Source organism: Pipistrellus kuhlii, unplaced genomic scaffold, assembly GCF_014108245.1.
Source record: "Pipistrellus kuhlii isolate mPipKuh1 unplaced genomic scaffold, mPipKuh1.p scaffold_m20_p_51, whole genome shotgun sequence".
In the NCBI taxonomy this organism is placed as follows: domain Eukaryota; kingdom Metazoa; phylum Chordata; class Mammalia; order Chiroptera; family Vespertilionidae; genus Pipistrellus; species Pipistrellus kuhlii.
This window is the reverse complement of record NW_023425553.1, coordinates 1,217,004-1,235,633: the sequence shown is the minus strand read 5'-3', so window position 1 is coordinate 1,235,633 and position 18,630 is coordinate 1,217,004. Positions and strand designations below refer to the sequence as shown.

The 18,630-nt window shown below is 38.7% G+C and overlaps 1 protein-coding gene across 1 annotated transcript; it reads left to right on the top strand.

Moving 5' to 3' along the window:
* Positions 1-1,172: 1,172 nt before the first annotated feature.
* On the top strand, positions 1,173-18,274 carry CLIC2 (chloride intracellular channel 2). The gene is made up of 6 exons (XM_036415808.2): positions 1,173-1,496; positions 10,770-10,879; positions 11,006-11,131; positions 14,596-14,702; positions 15,623-15,804; positions 16,798-18,274. Exons 1-6 carry the CDS (start codon positions 1,440-1,442, stop codon positions 16,951-16,953), a joined length of 738 nt encoding a protein of 245 aa, XP_036271701.1. The 5' UTR covers positions 1,173-1,439; the 3' UTR covers positions 16,954-18,274.
* Positions 18,275-18,630: the final 356 nt, after the last annotated feature.

Below are 18,630 nucleotides of genomic sequence, written 5' to 3'. Positions count from 1 at the left end.
TGTTGTCTTCCCAAACTTTCTAGCCCCCGTGCTGCCAATCGCCGTGAGTGGATCAGCACCCTGGCACAGAGCAAGCACTTATTGATTGCCTTTGGAATGAAAGAATGAATGAACAGAGTAAAAATATGACCAGAGCATCCACCAGGTCCTGCCAAACATCCAGTCCTAGACTCACCCTCCAGGATGACTCAGCAGACATCTGCCACAATTTCCCTCTCATTTATCAACTGTCTGGGGAATCATCAGGTCCCGTGTCCTGAAGGACACCCACCTGCACATCGGCCCCCCCTTACACAGAGCCTGCCAGGGTGCACTCATGGGGTTTGTCAAGAGCCTATTCTGTGAATTCTTCACATGAGGTCCATGGCAGGTGCATGTAGAACCCATGTGAGCATGGGAAATAGCCCATGTTGAAGAAAGAGGGTCACCAAGGTGTCTAACTGGTGTGTCTATGTTCCCTTGGGCTCTGACCAGAAAGAGACTCTTCCTACAAAAAGGTGTATTCCTCCAGCACCACCTCCTTCCTGGCAGGCAGAACACGCAGCTGCTAGAAGCACTGCAGTCGCTGAGTGATGTTTGGATATTTTACTGCTGTTCCCAGGGTTGCCAAGCAGAGATACACAACTGCCTGTGGTTCCCATCACAGATGCCAAAGCGAGGAAGCGATCCGTCCCAGTCCACACTTGCCAGATCAAGAATGCGGTGGGACACTCAAAAGATGCCCAGACTCAGCCACCCCAGCGAACATTCCCTGGTCAAGAAAAGAGAAGTGAAATTTGCAACCCAGAAGGGAAATCTCACAGTGGAAGCAGTAGAATCGTGGGTGGGGACATTTGATGAAGTACACTTCTTTAACCCCCTGTTAGTCAGTATTGTTAGATAAACATCCTTTTCAATGATAAAACCCAAGTCATTTCTGGTCCTTTTCCTGGAAGAGCATTCTGTTGCTGTCAGGCTACAGGAACAGTCATAAGAGGCCATATTCTGGGCATAGAGCCCAGGACTCCAAGGGAGGCCCGAGAGAACATCTGGTGTACTTGATATATAGAAGCCAGAACCGCATGTGTGTGTTTGTGTGTGTTTGTTTCTCCTCTGCTGACTCATGGCGTTGAAACCTCGGTGGAAACACCCTCATCTTGCTAGCTAGCCAGTTTAAACACACCCCTTTGGCTCCTCCTTGATTCAAATGATAGGTCAAGAGGAAGAAGGAAAACAAATTCAAGAGGTGCTCTCAAGCATCTAGAATTCTCTGCCTCCCGCCTCTTGAGGAGAAAAGTTGGCCCCAGCTCTGAGTCAGTCCATTAAAAAAAAAACTGGACTGCTCGCTTAAAGCACCCACTGGTATTTGAGCCTTAGGGTGAAACTGGAAGAAAGGAGTTCACAAGTGCTGCAGGCTGTGCAGGAGTCAGCAGCTGCCAACTAGCAGTGAAAACAGAAAGATGGCAGGCCTGAGGCCCAACGTTCAAGCAGATCCTGAGATTGAGCTTTTTGTGAAGGTAAGTTTTCTAGCTATCATAACAGGATACAGGATATTTTCTTTCTTGACCCTGGGCCTCAGCTTATTCTTAAAAGGGCAACATTGGGGCTAGAGATAGGAAAGAATTCTGTAATTGTATTTCTATTCTGAGTCCCAGAAGGATGTCTGGGTGTTGGTTGTTCTTAGAGAACAACAGGAAGGCATCTCACCTGGAAAAGGCCTGGAGACATAGTGGAAGGAACTCTAGACTGCTTGGTAGTCAGAGCAATTGCATTGTATTCTTAGTGGTTTCCTATGTAACCTTGACCAAACCCCTTCCTCCCTCTCCACTTTCTCTATACAATGTAGGAGGCTAACAAAAATGATCTATAATAGGAGTTTTTCAACTCTCACACTCTGCATTTGAAGCGATAGGTTTTAGGAGACCTGAATGGGAGGAGAAGAGGTGTAAGAATAGCCGGAGGGCCCCATTCCCACACATGGCCCAGACAGAGTTTTCTAAAATTCTCCCGCAATGGACAAACATCACAGCAGGTTCACATGGACATTATAGGAGGAAAAAATCCACGAGTCTGTGTGCCTGATATGTGAGAAGGAGGCATTTTAGAAAGCTATGCTCTGCCTTGGTGATGTTGGTGTGTGTGTGTGTGTGTGTGTGTGTGTGTGTGTGTGTGTCTGTGTGTTTCTGCCTTAACTTTTCAGAAAAGCCCTTTGGAAAACCCCTAAAGCAGGAGAAAGGAACATGCGTTTCTAAATTAGCTCATCAAGAGAAATAATTGTGCGTGGGTTATTCCAAGTAGAAATTACATAATTTCCTAAGTCCTTGCTTATGTTAACTATTTGTTCTCTATACTTTCCTTGACTATTGGAAGTAGTCAGGATGCTAATGGTAACAACAAACTCTTATATCATGCCTGATGCTTTTGAACAACTTACATATATTGTCTCATTTAGTGCTACCAGCAACTCAGGAGCTATAGTATTAGTAGTGGTAGTAGATCAGTAATAATAGTGGGAATAATACTCATCATTGTAGTAATATTGTCACCATTTCTAGATAAGTAAGCTCAGGCAATAAAGTATAAGTAACTTGCCTCTAAAACTATATAGCCCTGTGATGGCATACAAAGACGTAAAATAACGTATGCTTACCAAATGTTAGTTTAAACTTCAGTTTCCCAATCATTTTAAAATTTTTAACAACTGGTTGTATATATCCACCAAAGATATAATCAACCTGCCTTTTCAAAATCGTAGCAGAGAAACTTGAATTTTTACATTGCAAAGCAATCCAAAACAATGTTTGCTGGACCATGGAGCATAAGAACTACTTGTCCTATCTCTGGATTCTAGCAAAACACGTGACTGCTCAGAAATTATATAAATAAGCCTTAATTTTCTAACTGGCCTTTTACACCTACCAATTCCAAGCCAGAGCTCATGTCTTTTCATAGGATAACCAAAGTGTTTCCTTTATCTAAATAGTTCATTCAATCTAATCACACCATAACCAGTTGTTGCCATTGATCTATTACATGTGCTTATCTTCATAGATGGCCCATATTTGGGTGGTCATCTGAACAGGAGGAGTTAGAAAAGCATACGGTATATTGGATGAGCAACTGTTGAATTAAATATTAACTTTCAGGTTAAAACAACTAACCGTTTATTATTTACTATTTGGCAGGCACTGTGCTAAGTGGTTTAGTAGTAACCGTATTTTATGGATACAGAAACTAAAGCAAAGAGAAACTAACTTTGTGCACAGTCACATGGCCAGTGAATTACAGGATTCTAATTCCTTAAAATATGTCTGTGAACAACAGTGTGGTGATTGTGGGGGGGTGAAGGAGGTTGGGGGGAGGTGGTAGAGGGCATAGAGGGGATAAAAGGTGATGGGGAAATTTAAATTTAATAGAATTTAAAAATTAAAATAGCTAAGTCTAATCTTATTCAATTGTTTTCCATTTGGCAAGCTTTTTCGAAAATTCTTCCAAAATGTCATCAGATGGAATCCTTTAGGTATATGACACTGATACAGATGAAAGATTTCCTGGGAGAATCTTGCATATCATCTGGTCCAGATTTCTGTTTTGCTTTGCTTTAAGAAGTGATCTTCAGATATCTAGTAGTTTTACAGAAAATGGTGGAAGGGGACTCAGAAATTGAGAGGGATGAAAAATATTGATGAGTAATTTTTAAAAGCACTGCTCTTCCCCAGTGGTATCTCATTTATAGATAATGAGGTATCATTCTAAAGATTAAATGAGTCTGTGATTTCCCCAGATACCTCTGGTTGTAGCTTAAAAACCCCACCACAACTTCTTCCCCAGGCCCTGATGAGATTCCTGTAAGAGATTAAGCGCTTCCCTATCATAATTAAGAATTTATACCACACCACCTATGTGTTCCATATAGTCAAGGAAACATTGTCTTTCAGCTCTGTAGGATTTGGGCAAGATTTATATCTAGATACTGAAAACAAAAGATTTTCTAACACATTTTATTTTATCTAACTGCAGCATTCATCATATTGGTTTGTTGTTCATTGTTAAATGAAGTTTTCGTGTTTTCTACCAAACAGTCTAAAATTAACTTTTAGTAGGTCTGTACATAACATTACAGCATCTAACATTTGGCCAAAATTCTGAATGTAATGTTTGTCTAAAACATGTGGTCTAGCCGAAACCGGTTTGGCTCAGTGGATAGAGCGTCGGCCTGCAGACTGAAAGGTCCTGGATTCGATTCCAGTCAAGGGCATGGACCTTGGTTGCGGGCACATCCCCAGTAGGGGGTGTGCAAGAGGCAGCTGATTGATGATTCTCTCTCATCGATGTTTCTAACTCTCTATCCCCCTCTCTTCCTCTGTAAAAAAAAAATCAATAAAATATTTTTTTAAATAATTAAATAAAAAATAAATAAATAAAACATGTGGTCTACGTGGGGAAAAAAGAAAGAGATGATATTCTTCTCTGAATGTTCAGACCATTTTTGAACTCTCTTAGAACTATCATAACAACCAATTAATTTTTAAAATTCCAACAAAACTATTAGATGAGAGAAAGCAGCATTAAAGAATACAAGTTCTGGAGTAGATAGTCCTGGATTTGCTACATGAAAAGAGTACACATGTCACCCGGCTGGTGTGGCTCAGTAGTTGAGTGTTGACCTATGAACCAGAAGGTCAGGGTACATGTCCAGATTGCGGGCTCCATCGCAAATGTGGAGCGTGCAGAAGACAGCTGATAAATAATTCTCTCTCATCATTGATGCTTCTATCTCTCTCTCCCTCACTCTAATATCAATACAAATATATTTTTATAAAAAAGAATACATATGCCATCAATTCTTGTCTAAAGTGAGCTCCTCTGAGTTTCAATTTCCTCATCTGTAAAACATGAGTAATAACAGAATTTACCACACAGGATCATCTTCCATGTGAGGATTAAATAAAACAAATATGTAAAACAGAGGAGTTGTTACTATAGTTAACAGTAAATGTCAAGCATTGTGGCAATTATTTTTTATGGTTAGAAACTTAGATCACAAACACCAAGAGAAATGTTGTTTCGGTGAATTACCATGTCCTGGCTTTGCTAGGTAAAGACAACTAAGAGGTAGATAATTCATCAATCAGGCTACTGAATTTATATCCTAAAATTGTATGTGATGCCACTTTAAATCAGCATATTATAAACAATAAAAAACCTACAGTTTTCCTGTAAAATTTTGCTGCATTTCCCACCCCACCCCACCCCCCACCCCGCCACCTCACTGTTTTTGCCTTTCCTTTTGCCAAAGGCGGTCCACCCTTCCTGTTGTATCTATTATCAGAGGCCATTTTTCTTCCTGCTTCCCACCCCTAATGGTGTTTCCACTCACTAACACCAGTTGTGACTGCATCCTCAGTCTGACTTCTGTTACAAAAGAAATCCGCTGCCAAGGTTGGTGGCTATTTCCCATACTTCTTCGTGACATCACAAAGAGCAGCAATAAACATGATTTTCCCTGTCGCACCCACTGCCAGGGAAAGGAAACTTTACCTAAAAACGAGAATTATGCCCATGGCTTCTTGGACCTCAGTACTAGTAGAAATCACAGCTCAGAGCTGCTGAAAGATGAAGTCGCTTTTATTTCCTTCTACAGACTGAGGCAAAAGAGGAAATATGAATTTAAGAGATGAGAGAGACTGATGGGTTGGACTTGGAAGCTAGTGTTGAACATAGTAAGCATCAAATAAACATTGAATGAATGAATAAATGAATGAATGGATGGATGAACGGCATAATAGCCATGGCAAACTTATTTGGAGATATAGGTAAAAACTGATAAGAATTAGTAGTTGGATTCAATATTCAGAGTGAAACAAAAGGATTATTATCGAGTTTCTAGTTTGTTCACCTGGGTGGATAATGTCTTGTCTGCTTGGGCTGCCATAACAAAATACCATATACTGGGTGGTTACATCAGCAGACATTTATTTCTCATAGTTATAGAGGTGCCAGCATGGTTTCTAGTGAGAACTCTTTTCCTGGCTTATAGGTGGCTGCCTTCTTGAATTGAAGGAGAGAGAGCGAGAGAGAGTGAGAGAGAGCAAGAGAGAGCAAGAGAGAGCGAGTGAGAGCGAGAGAGCGAGAGAGAGCGAGTGAGAGCGAGAAAGCGAGAGAGAGAGCAAGAGAGAGAGAGAGAGAGAGAGAGAGAGAGAGAGAGAGAGAGAGAGAGTTGGTCTCTTCTCTTTTAGGCATAATACCAACATAAGAACCATCCTCATGCTCTCACGTAAACCTAATTACTTCCCGAAGGCCTCACCTCCAAATACAATCACATTGAATGTTAGAGTTTCAACATATGAATGGGGGTGGGGGGGCACAATTCAGTCCATACCAAATGATGGTGACTTTCACTGGATTAGGATCCTTAAAGAAAAAGTAGGTCAGTATGCGGAGTAAAGAACAAGGAAGGAATTTAGTTTGGGACATTGTTTATTTTATTTCATATATCTTTATTGATTTCAGAGAAGAAGGGAGAAGAGATAGATAGAAACATCAATGATGAGAGAGAATCACTGATCGGCTGCCTCCTGCACACCCCCTACTGGGGATTGAGCCTGCAACCTGGGCATGTGACCTGATCAGGAATTGAACGGTGACTTCCTGGTTCATAGGTTGACACTCACCATTGAGCTATGGCAAGTTTGCTGGCTGGGCAAGATTGAGGTGTCTAAAATCTGGATTTCCCACGAGGACACTACATCAGCTATAACCGGCTCAAGAAGTGGCTGCCTTTTCTTCCTCATTCCTCTTACCACTGTGCCTGGAGATGGGGTTGGTGTCCTTTAGGTATCCTTGCTCCTCATTCCTGTTTTCAGACCATTCTGTCACCCCTATCTAGAGAAACACCTAGGTTGAGTCTCAGAAAATCAGACTACACCACTCACTGCCCCTCCTTGTCTTAGTAGACTACCAAACCCCTGGTCATTCTCCCTTATTCCCAAGGATTTTTGTTCCTGGATCACTGTCACTCTCTCCAACACTTAATTCTTGGTGATTTTAATAACTAGACAGATAACCCTTCCAATACTATGATGCTCAGATCCTTGACTTCCTCCCCTCCAGTGATCTCGTTCTTCACCATCTCTCAGGCACCTCCTTCCAAGTCCATACCTTTATCTTTGTCATTGCAATGTCTGAAAACCCTTCATAATTATTTATTTGAGGGACTTTTTGTTCCTCTTTTTGAACTTCTCTATTTTAATACATTTTATTGAGATATAATTTGCATAAAATAGAAACTGCCATTTGACCCAGTAATTCCACTTCTAGGAATATATCCTAAGAAATCCGAAACACCAACCAGAAAGAACATATGCACCCCTATGTTCATAGCAGCACAATTTACAATAGCTAAGATCTGGAAACAGCCCGAGTGCCCGTTTGTAGATGAGTGGGTAAAAAAGCTGTGATACATTTATACAATGGAATACTATGCAGATGGAAAAAGAAGGATCTTTTACCTTTTGAGACAGCTTGGAGGGACCTAGAAATTATTATACTAAGTGAACTAACCCAATCTGAGAAAGACAAATATCACATGACCTCACTTACATGTGGAATCTAATGAACAAAGTAAACTGACAAAAAAAAAAATAAGACCATCGATGTGGAAGCATGGAACAGACTGACAGATCTCAGAGGGAAGGTGAGAGGGAAGGCTGGGTAAGATAAATAAAAGAATCTTATATGTATATATGCACAGTCCATGGACACAGACAATAGATAGGTGAAGGCCTATGGAGGGGTGGAAAGGGGAGGAAATGGGGGAACATCTGTAATACTCTCAACAGTAAAACAAGAGGAAAAAATGCACCCATTTTAAGTGCATCCAATGACTTTTGACAAATGTATACACACATGTAGCCACCACCCCAATCAAAATATAGACTATTAGAGGCCCAGTGCACAAAATTTGTGCATGGGTAGGGTCCCTAAGCCTGGCCAGCAATCAGGGCCCATCTGTGGGGCAATCAGGGGGCCCCTGCTGGTACCTGCCTTGGCTGGCCTGGGGCCTGTGGGCTGGGGGCAGCTCCTGCATTGAGCGTCTGCCCCCTGGTGGTCAGTGTGCATCATAGTGACCATTCATTCTGCCGTTTGGTCGATTTGCATATTAGGCTTTTATTATATAGGTTTTCCATCACCTCATAACGTTCCCTTATGTCTCTTAGCAGTCAATATTCCTCACTCTATCCCACTACTCCCCTCCTAGGCAATCACTGATCTGCTTTCTGGCAGGATAGGTTGGTCTGCATTTTCTAAATATTTCTATAGATTGAATCATGCACTATGTACTCTTTTGTTGCCTGGCTTCTTTTGCTCAGCATAATTATTTTGAGATTGGCCCATATTGTGTTCAGCAATAGCTCATTTGTTTCATGGTTGAAGTATTCCCTTGTATGGATGTACAACTAGTATATTTGCTTATCCATAAAGGACATTTGAGTTGTTTCCGATTTTTGGCGATTGTGAATAAATTTGCTATAAACATTTGTGTACACATCTTTCTAGGGCTATATGCTTTCATTTCTAACCTTGGATTGGAATTGCTGGATCATAGGTAGATAACAATTTTAACCTTGGTAAACTCTTTCTATAGCAGTTGGACTATTTTACACTCCCAATAACATTGTGTCAGTTCCAGATGCTCCACATTCCAGCCAAAACTTGGTACGGCCAGTCTTTTTAATTTCAGCTATTCTAATGTGGGTGTAATGGCAATCCATTGTGGGTTTCGTTTGCATTTTCCCAATGACTAATGATGTTGAACATCTTTTTATGTTGGTTTTACTATCTGTATATCTTCTGTAAAGTGTTTAAAAAATAAAATGCCGTTTCTTCAGAAAACGCCTCCCTGACAAACCCCATATAAACTATATTTCTCTCTTACACATTCTCATAACATGCATGTCCATCCTCTTAAGACTTTTCAAAGACTTCATCTCAGTTTAAAACAGTGTGAATTTGGGGGACTATTTTTTAATTTTAATATCTGTTTTTGCATATATAATGTCTGTTCTGTGTTAAAAACATAATTATTTCTTTGGTAAATATTTATTGGGAGAATGAATGAATGAATGAATGAATGAATAAAAAAATGGAGTCCACAGATAAACTCAAGTATATGTAAAATTTCAAAGCTGAAAGTGTGTTGTTTTTAATCAGTGGGAAGACATGGTTTTTTATTATTATTATATACACTGAGTGGCCAGATTATTATGACCTCTAAATGCATAATAATCTGGCCACTCAGTGTATATCCTCTATAATAAAAGGCTAATATGCAAATTGTCCAAATCGACCAGGAGTTCAACCAGTAGGCAGGCCAGCCAACCGTCCATGTCCCCTCCCCCTGGTCAGGTTGGCCAGACCCCACCCATGCACAAATTCATGCACCAGGCCTCCAGTACCTATATATTAATAGTTATATACTGAGTGGCCAGATCATTATGCATTCAGAGATCATATGTTTCAGGTGTATAGCATAATGGTTAGACAAACATATAACTTACAAAGTGGTTGTTTTTATAAATATATTTTTATTGATTTCAGAGAGAAAGGGAGAAAGATAGAAACATCAATGATGAGATAGAACACAGACTGGCTGCCTCCTGAATGCCCCACACTGGGGAATGAGCATGTGCCCTGATCGAGAATTTAACCATGACCTCCTGGTTTATAAGCTGACACTTAAATACTGAGCCACACCTCTGGTCAACCAAGTGGTTTTAACAACTGGTGTTAAGACAACTATTAACTATTTGTAAAGATATTAAAGCTGAAAAAATAAAATAAAAATAATAAAATAATAAAAAGATATTAAAGCTGGAGTCCCTATACACTTCTTACACTAAAATAAGTTCCAAATAGATTAAACAAATGCAAACATTAAACCATAAAGTTACTAGAAAAAAAAACACAAGAGAACATCTTTATTTTAAAAAATAGCAAAGTAACTTTTGTAATATATATTATATATACTGTATATATAGTATATATAATTATATATATATATATATATGTGTGTGTGTATGTGTGTGAGTGTGTGTTATGTAAGCATATAAGAAAAACCAGACTGCACAGAGGAAAAGAATGATGAATTTTATGTAAAATTTAAATTTTACATGAAACATGCATTTGTAAAGTTACCTGTAACACGTATTAAAATAGTTGCTATCTTTAGTATACAAATAATTTTTCCAAATCGATAAGCAAAAAGTCATCACCTTAATATCACTTTAATAGAAAATGTAAAATTTTCATGGACACTTCATAAAATAAGGAAATCAAATAGCCAATGAACACATGGAATATCTTTCAGGAAAGAAATTTGGCAAGATCTATCAAAATGGGAAATATACACACTTTTAACTCAGCACTCCCATTTTAAAGATTAACTCTAAAAATATAATCTCAGAGGTACTACAAGCTATATGACAAAAATATTTGTTGCTGAAGTATAGTAGCAAAAATTTTGTAATATTTAAAATGTCTATTGAAGGAAATGGTTATACAAATCTTGGCAATATATATTATATCTAATGTATTATTATTATGTCAGCACACTTGTAATTTTACATAAATGAGATTTGATTCATTGTCTCTCTCTGCCCACAAATGGTAGAATCCATAAGATTAAGTATTTTTAACTTTGTCTCCAGCAACTAGCTCATTTGCCAGTAGGCACTCGGTACATACTTGTTAAGCAAATAAATGAATGAGGCCTTTCTTTATCTTAATAGGCTGGAAGTGATGGGGAGAGTGTTGGAAACTGTCCTTTTTGCCAACGCATTTTCATGATCCTCTGGCTCAAAGGAGTTAAATTCAATGTGACTACTGTTGACGTGACCAGGTAAGAGAAATCAGAACAGGTTTCATTCTAAGGATTGAAATCAGTAGGTGCCAATACAGTGTTGTACCAATATATGATGTGTGCCTGATCTACCGGTCTAACTCTACTTATTTGTAATAATTATAGAAAGCCCGGAGAGCTGAAGGACTTAGCTCCAGGTGCCAATCCTCCCTTCCTGCTGTATAACAAGGAGCTGAAAACAGACTTCATTAAAATTGAGGAGTTTCTAGAGCAGACACTGGCTCCTCCAAGGTACAGCCTTGTACACGGTGTTATTGTTCTTGAGACCATCTGTTTTCTTGGCCTATTTATTGCAGATTGACCATTCTTAGTTTTAGACAGCTCACTCTTTTTTAATGTCAGATCTCTCTTTTGTTACAGTTCTAGAAAACTTTGCAAAAGTCCCCCTTGATCACTCCACATATGATTAGAAAACTTGACTACAGAATTATGGATTTAGTGTATGTAAAACCATGAATAATTTATGAATGTGGGTAGCATATTAGGAAAGGGCAAAGAAGAGACTTGGAAACCTGGGAAAGGCAGGTAAATTTGGGCCACATTTAATTTCAGCCTCATTATCTAGCCCATAATGAAGTTTGGGAGCATTTACACTGATAAAAATCAAACCTTTTTGTTGGAGAGCCCTCGGAAGATCTTCAATCAATGACCTTCTATTATTATTCAGTCTGATCTCTTAGCTCTACAGGTTGAAAAATATTATGCCTATTAGGCCTAAATTTGCCTTCAACTTTAAATACACAAACACCATAGATAGATAGAATACTTCAAATATTTGTAAATGCATAGCATGCTTAAAATAAGAAAGTAAATTCTCATTGGTCTAGAAACAGAGAAATAACAAGGTTGAGGAAGAGGAAGAGCATGGGGTAATAACACTGTGTAGCCTACAAGAACTGACTATGACTAGGCTTTCACATCCCGATAGCATGAGGTAGAACATGCCCAACACAAGGGCTGGAGGTCAGGAAACAGGTCTCACAGTTAACCAGAGGCCAGAACTGCACTGCCTACACTTGAATGAAAGTTCTATCTATCTGCCTACGCAGGATAAAGTCTGGAAACAGGAAGCCCGCTGTGTTTATTTTTTTATTGCTGTACAACAAATTACTGCAAACTCGGTGTTTTAAAATAATACTCATTTCTTAGCTCACATTTCCATTGGTAAGGAGTCTGGCTGTGAATTTAAAACTGCTCTAAAAAATGGAGTCTCAGTCACACACACACACACACAATATATATATATATATATATATATATATATATATATATATATATAGTAAACAAAAGGTTCTATCAGTCCATAATTCTTCTTACATAAGAACATTCTTCTCGATTCTCCTCTGGGTGACTATGTTAGGTCTCTTTCATCAATTACTGATGGCTTCTTAGATTTAAGCACCTGCTCCAAGTTTGTCCTGGACCTACTGAATCTTATTTTGTTCTTTACTCCTCTGCCATCTTCTGCTACTTCTTCCCTCACATTATCTGCTCCCTAATTTCTTCTTGCTCCCAAAGGTAACTAGTGGGGGAAAAACAACCACCAAAGAACAATTGCGTATCTTTCCATACTTTTTTCTAGGTTCACATAAGCATGATAATAAGAAGCATAATTTATAAATATTGCATCTTGCTTCTCACCTCAAAGAACATTGTAGCATCCTTCAACTCTACTGGTTTTGATTTAATTCATGATAATGTCTGCATAATAGTCCATGTCACGGATGTGCTACAAGTTGCTAAACTATTCCTTTACTGATGGACATTCCCTTTCCTTCCAGTTGTTTTTTTTTACCACTACAAACAGTGGTATAAATAACATCCTAGTGCCTATGTCCTTATGTGCTAGTGTATTTATTCCTATGTAATAGATTCCCTGCAGAAAAATTCAAATGGCATATAACCTATGAACACAGACAGTAGTGCAGGGGAGACCTGGAGGGGGAGTGGGATGGAGGGGGGAAAGGGACATCAATAGCACTTTCAACAATAAAGATAATTTTTAAATGTTTGCTTTGTATTTAGCCACCTTGACAAAATAGCTCATTAATGCTAGTAATTTTTTCCCTATACTTCCTTGGATTTTTCTAGGCATACAATTATGTTGTTGCTTCTCTTCTAGTTTTTATGCTGATTGCTTTAAAATAGTGTCTTCCATCACCTGCTAGAACATCAAAAACAATATCAGCTATTGCCCTGGCTGGGTGGCTCTGTTGGTTGGGGCATCGAACGCCAAAAAGGTTGCAGTTTCAATTCCCAGTCAGGGCACCTACCTAGGTTGTGGGTTCAATCCCTGTCAGGGCAAGTAGGGGAGGCAACCGATGGATGTTTCTCTCTCAAAACAAACAAACAAACAAAACAAAACAATGGGGGTGGGGAAAGGGCAGAGGGTGGGGTGGGAACCTGGTGGAGGAGAGCAATGGGGTGGGGGAGAGGAACATTTGTAATAATATGAACAATAAAGATTTATTTTTATTTTTATTTTAAGAATTAGGGACAGGGGAGAGGTTGCAGACTTAGCTAGAGTGGCCAGAGAAAGACTCGTATGAGAGGAGCCATTAGGGGGGAAAAAAGATATGAAAGAAGAGAGGATGCAGATCATGTGCATAAATGAGGGAAAGCACTCCACTTAAGTGCAAACACGCGAAAATGCCCTGAGTTGGAAGATTAGGCTTATTTGAAAAGTAGCAAATGATCCAGTATTGAGTGAAATATGTAATGAAGAAGAGATGAGAACAGAGGGGTAAGGTGGCTCAAGATCCCACCAATCCCTGTAGACTTCTGTGAAGACCTGAGCTGTGAGTCTGAATGAGATGGGTACATTGCAGGGTATTGTGTAGGGGAGACACATATGACATATTTTAACACAATTGCTCTCACAGCAGGTAGAGAATAGTCTGTTGTATGAGAGACAAGCATCAAAATAGAGAGAACAATCACCAAGCTGTTGTAGTAATATAGTCTTGGGACCAAGAAGTGGGCAATGGAAGTGGTGAGAAGTGGACAGATTCTGGGTACATTTGGAAGAGTAACTTGGCTGGAGTTGCTAAAGGGTCCAGTTAGGGATGGAGATTAAGAGAGGAATCAAGGAAGATGAATATTTGGCCTGACCACTGCTAGTTGCTAGAAGATGTTTTAGTATTAGACATTGATTTTCATTGAATACTTTTTCTGCATCTATTCGTGATCATATGGTTTTCCTTATTTAATTTTTAAGTGTAATGAAATTATCACTTTTTTTTATTTTATTGTCCAAAATGATCTTTGTATTACTTAGACGAGGACATCTTGCCTACTGTTTTCTATCATCACCATCCCCTTCATTCCTTCATTTGTTTTATAAGTTATAATATTTGAAGCTATATTTTTTCCTACTACTTATTTTTGAAAATGTATTACCACCATATGAGTCTCACCAAAGAGACTTCCATGAGCAAGTGTGAGGACCTACCTACCATTTGAAACATTGTTTCTAGAAATAAATGAACTTTGAATTTCAGACAACTGGTTTCCAAGTGAACTTTATAAACGAAATTATTCTGAGATTGGGAAAATATGAATTTCCAATGAGATCATTCTCAGGACCTTCAGTTGCCAACACAATTTCCAAATTGTTCTCAATAGAATGCAAGCTAGGACACCTGGTCTCTGTCTCCTTATGGATGAATGATAGTGCAGCGATGTTTCTTTTAAAGGTACCCTTGCTTGAGTCCCAAGAACAAGGAGTCCTTTGATGTGGGGAGCGACCTCTTTGCCAAGTTTTCTGCATATATAAAGAATACACAAAAGGAGGCAAATAAGCGTAAGATAACTTTCTTTAAATCTGTTTTTCTCACTCGCTCATTCTCACATTCTCACTCAGCTAAAATAGGTTGTTTGTTTTTTAAATATATAGTATATGTTGGAGAATACCCTTCCTCTCATCTCAGTCTCTGCTCTCTTTTCTGAAATTCCTTTGTATGAAGTTTTATTAGATTTAGAGCCCAATTCTCAATATAGAAATTACCAATGTGGCTCAAATAGAGCATTGGCAGGCCAGGTGTAAACTAAATGCAGGACTGGATTTGTTAGATGCCCCCCTCCGAACTTTCTGGGTCCTGCATACTTTTAAGGTTTCTTAAACCATAGCACATAACATTCTCTTTTTTTCCCCCTCTTTTTTTTGTTAATCCTCACCCACGGATGATTTTTTTAGAGGAAGTGGAAGGGAAAGACAGAGAGAGAAACATCAATTGGTTGCCTCCTGCACGTACCTTGACCAAGACCAGAGGTTGAACCTGCAACTGAGGTACGTGCCCTTGACCAGAATTGAACCCAGAACCATTCAATCTGCAGACCAACACTCTGTCCACTGAGCCACATAAGCTATGGCTCACAACATTCTTGAAGTTTATTATCCTCTGAGTTATGAGAGCTATTAGTCTCTGATTCCATTTTCTGACTCTTCTGGGCTGAGGGATAACGTATCACTTTTTCCCCCCTCTTTGACTCTCCTCGCAATGCACCTCTTCAAGAAAAATCCAGAAATATTTCCACTCATCATTTGATTAAACATCTGGCTCGGTCTTATCAGTGGCTAGTTAAGCATTCTAGTTAACTATTTAGATTTTTAATAGCCAGTGTAAGGAGCGTGTATAGGTAGAGATGTTTAAATGTGTGAAAAGCATATTGAGAATGTATTTACTTACATTTATAAGTAACCTTCTGACTTCATTGCCTCAGACTTTGAAAAAGCTCTGCTCAGAGAATTTAAGCGCCTGGATAACTACCTAAACACCCCACTTCTGGATGAAATTGATCCAAACAGTACTGAGGAACTCACAGTTTCCAGAAGATTGTTCTTGGATGGGGATGATCTGACACTGGCTGACTGCAGCTTGTTACCCAAGCTGAACATTATTAAAGTAAGTATTTATAAGGTAGCCTAATGGTTTGAGCTGGGTTTGGGAGTTGCCAGCATGAATAACAGTGACCATTCTGTGTGAGGTTGTTATATGATGGCTTTAGCATCATCATTATGCATGGGGTGTACACCTTTTCTCTCCTCAAAGGAAAAATCCATGATCTCCCCTGTAAAACATGAAAAATTATTATTTCTTCTATATCAGGGCTTTTCCATTGTCTTGGCTCTAAAACAAGAATAAAACAAGAATAATATTACTCAGCTCTAGGTGGTTTGGCTCAGTGGATAGAGCATCGGTGTGTGGACTGAAGCGTCCCGGGTTCGATTCCCGGTCAAGGACACAGGCCCAGGTTGCAGGCTTGATCCCCAGTGTGGGGCGTGCAGGAGGCAGCCGATCAATTATTCTCTCTCATAATGGATGTTTCTATCTCTTTCTCCCTCTCTTTCCCTCTCTGAAATAAATTTTAAAATATTTTTTAAAAAAGAATAATATTACCCATTTCACAGAATTGTTGAGTAAATTAAATAAATTAGGACATGATAAATGCTTAGAATGGTATCTGGATTATAACAAGTAATAAGTAATGAGAGCTGTTGATATTATTTGACAATTTAATCACCATCAAATTTTCATTGAACAGAATTTATTCTATCTCAGGTCCCATGCCAGATACAGAGAATTCATAAAATAATGACATAGGTGGGGCCCTAAACAACCTCTAAGTTTAATGGGGAGATATGTGCTCTTTTTCTGCGCTCTCTTCTTCTAAACATTAAATACAGCTTAATATAAATATGATTACAGGCATATAGCTTTGTCTACATGTGTACACTAAACATTAAGGTAATAATTTCAAGATTCTTTCATTTTATTTTGTAGTACTTTTTGTGCATATAGCATGTTCACAATGATCTTGACTTTTGAAATATGTTTCTACACACTGAGCATGTTACTGATGCCTTTTACTACCAACTGCTTTTTCCAAAACCCTAGATTGCTGCCAAGAAATACCGTGACTTCGACATTCCAGCAGAATTCTCAGGAGTCTGGCGCTATCTCCACAATGCTTATGCCCGTGAAGAATTTGCCCACACGTGTCCTGAAGACAAAGAAATTGAATATACCTATTCATTCGTGGCTAAACAGTAGTTAGGGCAGCTCTTCCAAAAGAAAAAGCACTCTATATAACTCTCTTTAAAAAAAAAAAAAAAACAGCACCATACCATGCTGTATTTTCTGTATCTGGCCACTGTGTATTTTAAAGATCTTCATATTTTTGCTTAATTTTCTTTATTTCCATGGCATAACCACTGCAATTCCTGTATAACTACTGAAATCCTAAATGATATGGGAAACACCAAGATCTTTTGCTATTTGACTGAATTCCTAGAATGCATTATATGTAAGATCAACAGATGGCTCAAGTTACAAATGACTTAAGTAGAGGCACAATCTCAAACTGCTGCTTAGAAAAAAAAATCCACCTAAACCATTAAAACAATGTTATATTTTTGTTAGTTTAATATATGCATGAGTTTATCTCTGATATGAATAATAAAAACAGAGAATGAGCATATCCGAGGAGCAAATCCTAAAAGAATGATATTTTAAATCAGCTCTAGGAAGATATAAAGACCAACTGGTCTTAGAATGACATTCAACACCTAGAAATATTACTGCCTCATAGTCAGAGATGAGACTAAACCTTTCAGACTAGATGATATTGCTGTTAAATGAACAATATTCATTAGATAAAACATAATTTTTAAAAGATTGGAAGCAAATACATGGCAAAGGTGCAAAATAAATCTGATTTGTATTCAACAGCAATAAAAAGGAAAGAACTCTGATTTGCCAAAGGTCTTGTTGCTTAAAAGGATAAGGCACACTTCCTTAGAGGATAGTCACACAGCTTTCCACAGAACTAAAGAGGTTCCATTGCTACATATACTCATTTTCATGTTAAAATACAATCAAATCTCTCAAATCTGGAAACAAAAGCCTAGCTTAACTCTTATTCCTTCACAGGAGAAACAAAGTTCAGCCTCAAAAAAGAAAGGCACAGTCTTAAAATAGGCTTTTGGGGAAGGGGAGTAGGTAAAATTTAAATGAGGCAATGTTTTAATAGGTTCAAAGAAAAGTAAGGCAAAAAGCAAAGGCTTAACAGTCCTGGGCACAGGAAGGGCTCCTGTCCTTATAAACCACAGAGTTAAGATGAATGTACAGTGTGGTATCTCCTCTCTGCTGGAAGATCCCTGATGTGAGAAACTGCATCTGAACTAGATGGTTATCATTGTGGCTTCTCTGAATAGCTCAGAGCATTCTATTCTCACTGATAGGATTTCAAATAGTAAAGTTTTTAAAGATCTATGATTTTTTTTTTTTTAGTTAACTTTGACCCTGAGGCTCCATTTTATTGTCCATACCATGGCTTTGATCTTTGCATTAAAATAATATATTTTTTATTAAATGTGTTAGGGTGACATTGGTTAATAACATTATATAGGTTCCAAGTGTACATTTCTATGATACATGATCTGCATATTGCATTGTGTCTCCACCACCTAAAGTCAAATTATCCTATATAATAAAAAAGTCATATGCAAATTGACCAAATGATGGAATGACTGGTCGCTATGATGCACACTGACCACCAGGGGGCAGACTCTCAATGCAGGAGCTGCCCCCTGGGAGTCAGTGCACTCCCATAGGTGGAGCACTGCTCAGCCAGAAGCTGGGCTCACTCTCGTTGGAGTGGAAGCAGACCTAAGCTGTCAGTTGGACATCCCCCAAGAGCTCCTAGACTGTGAAAGGGCACAGGCCGGG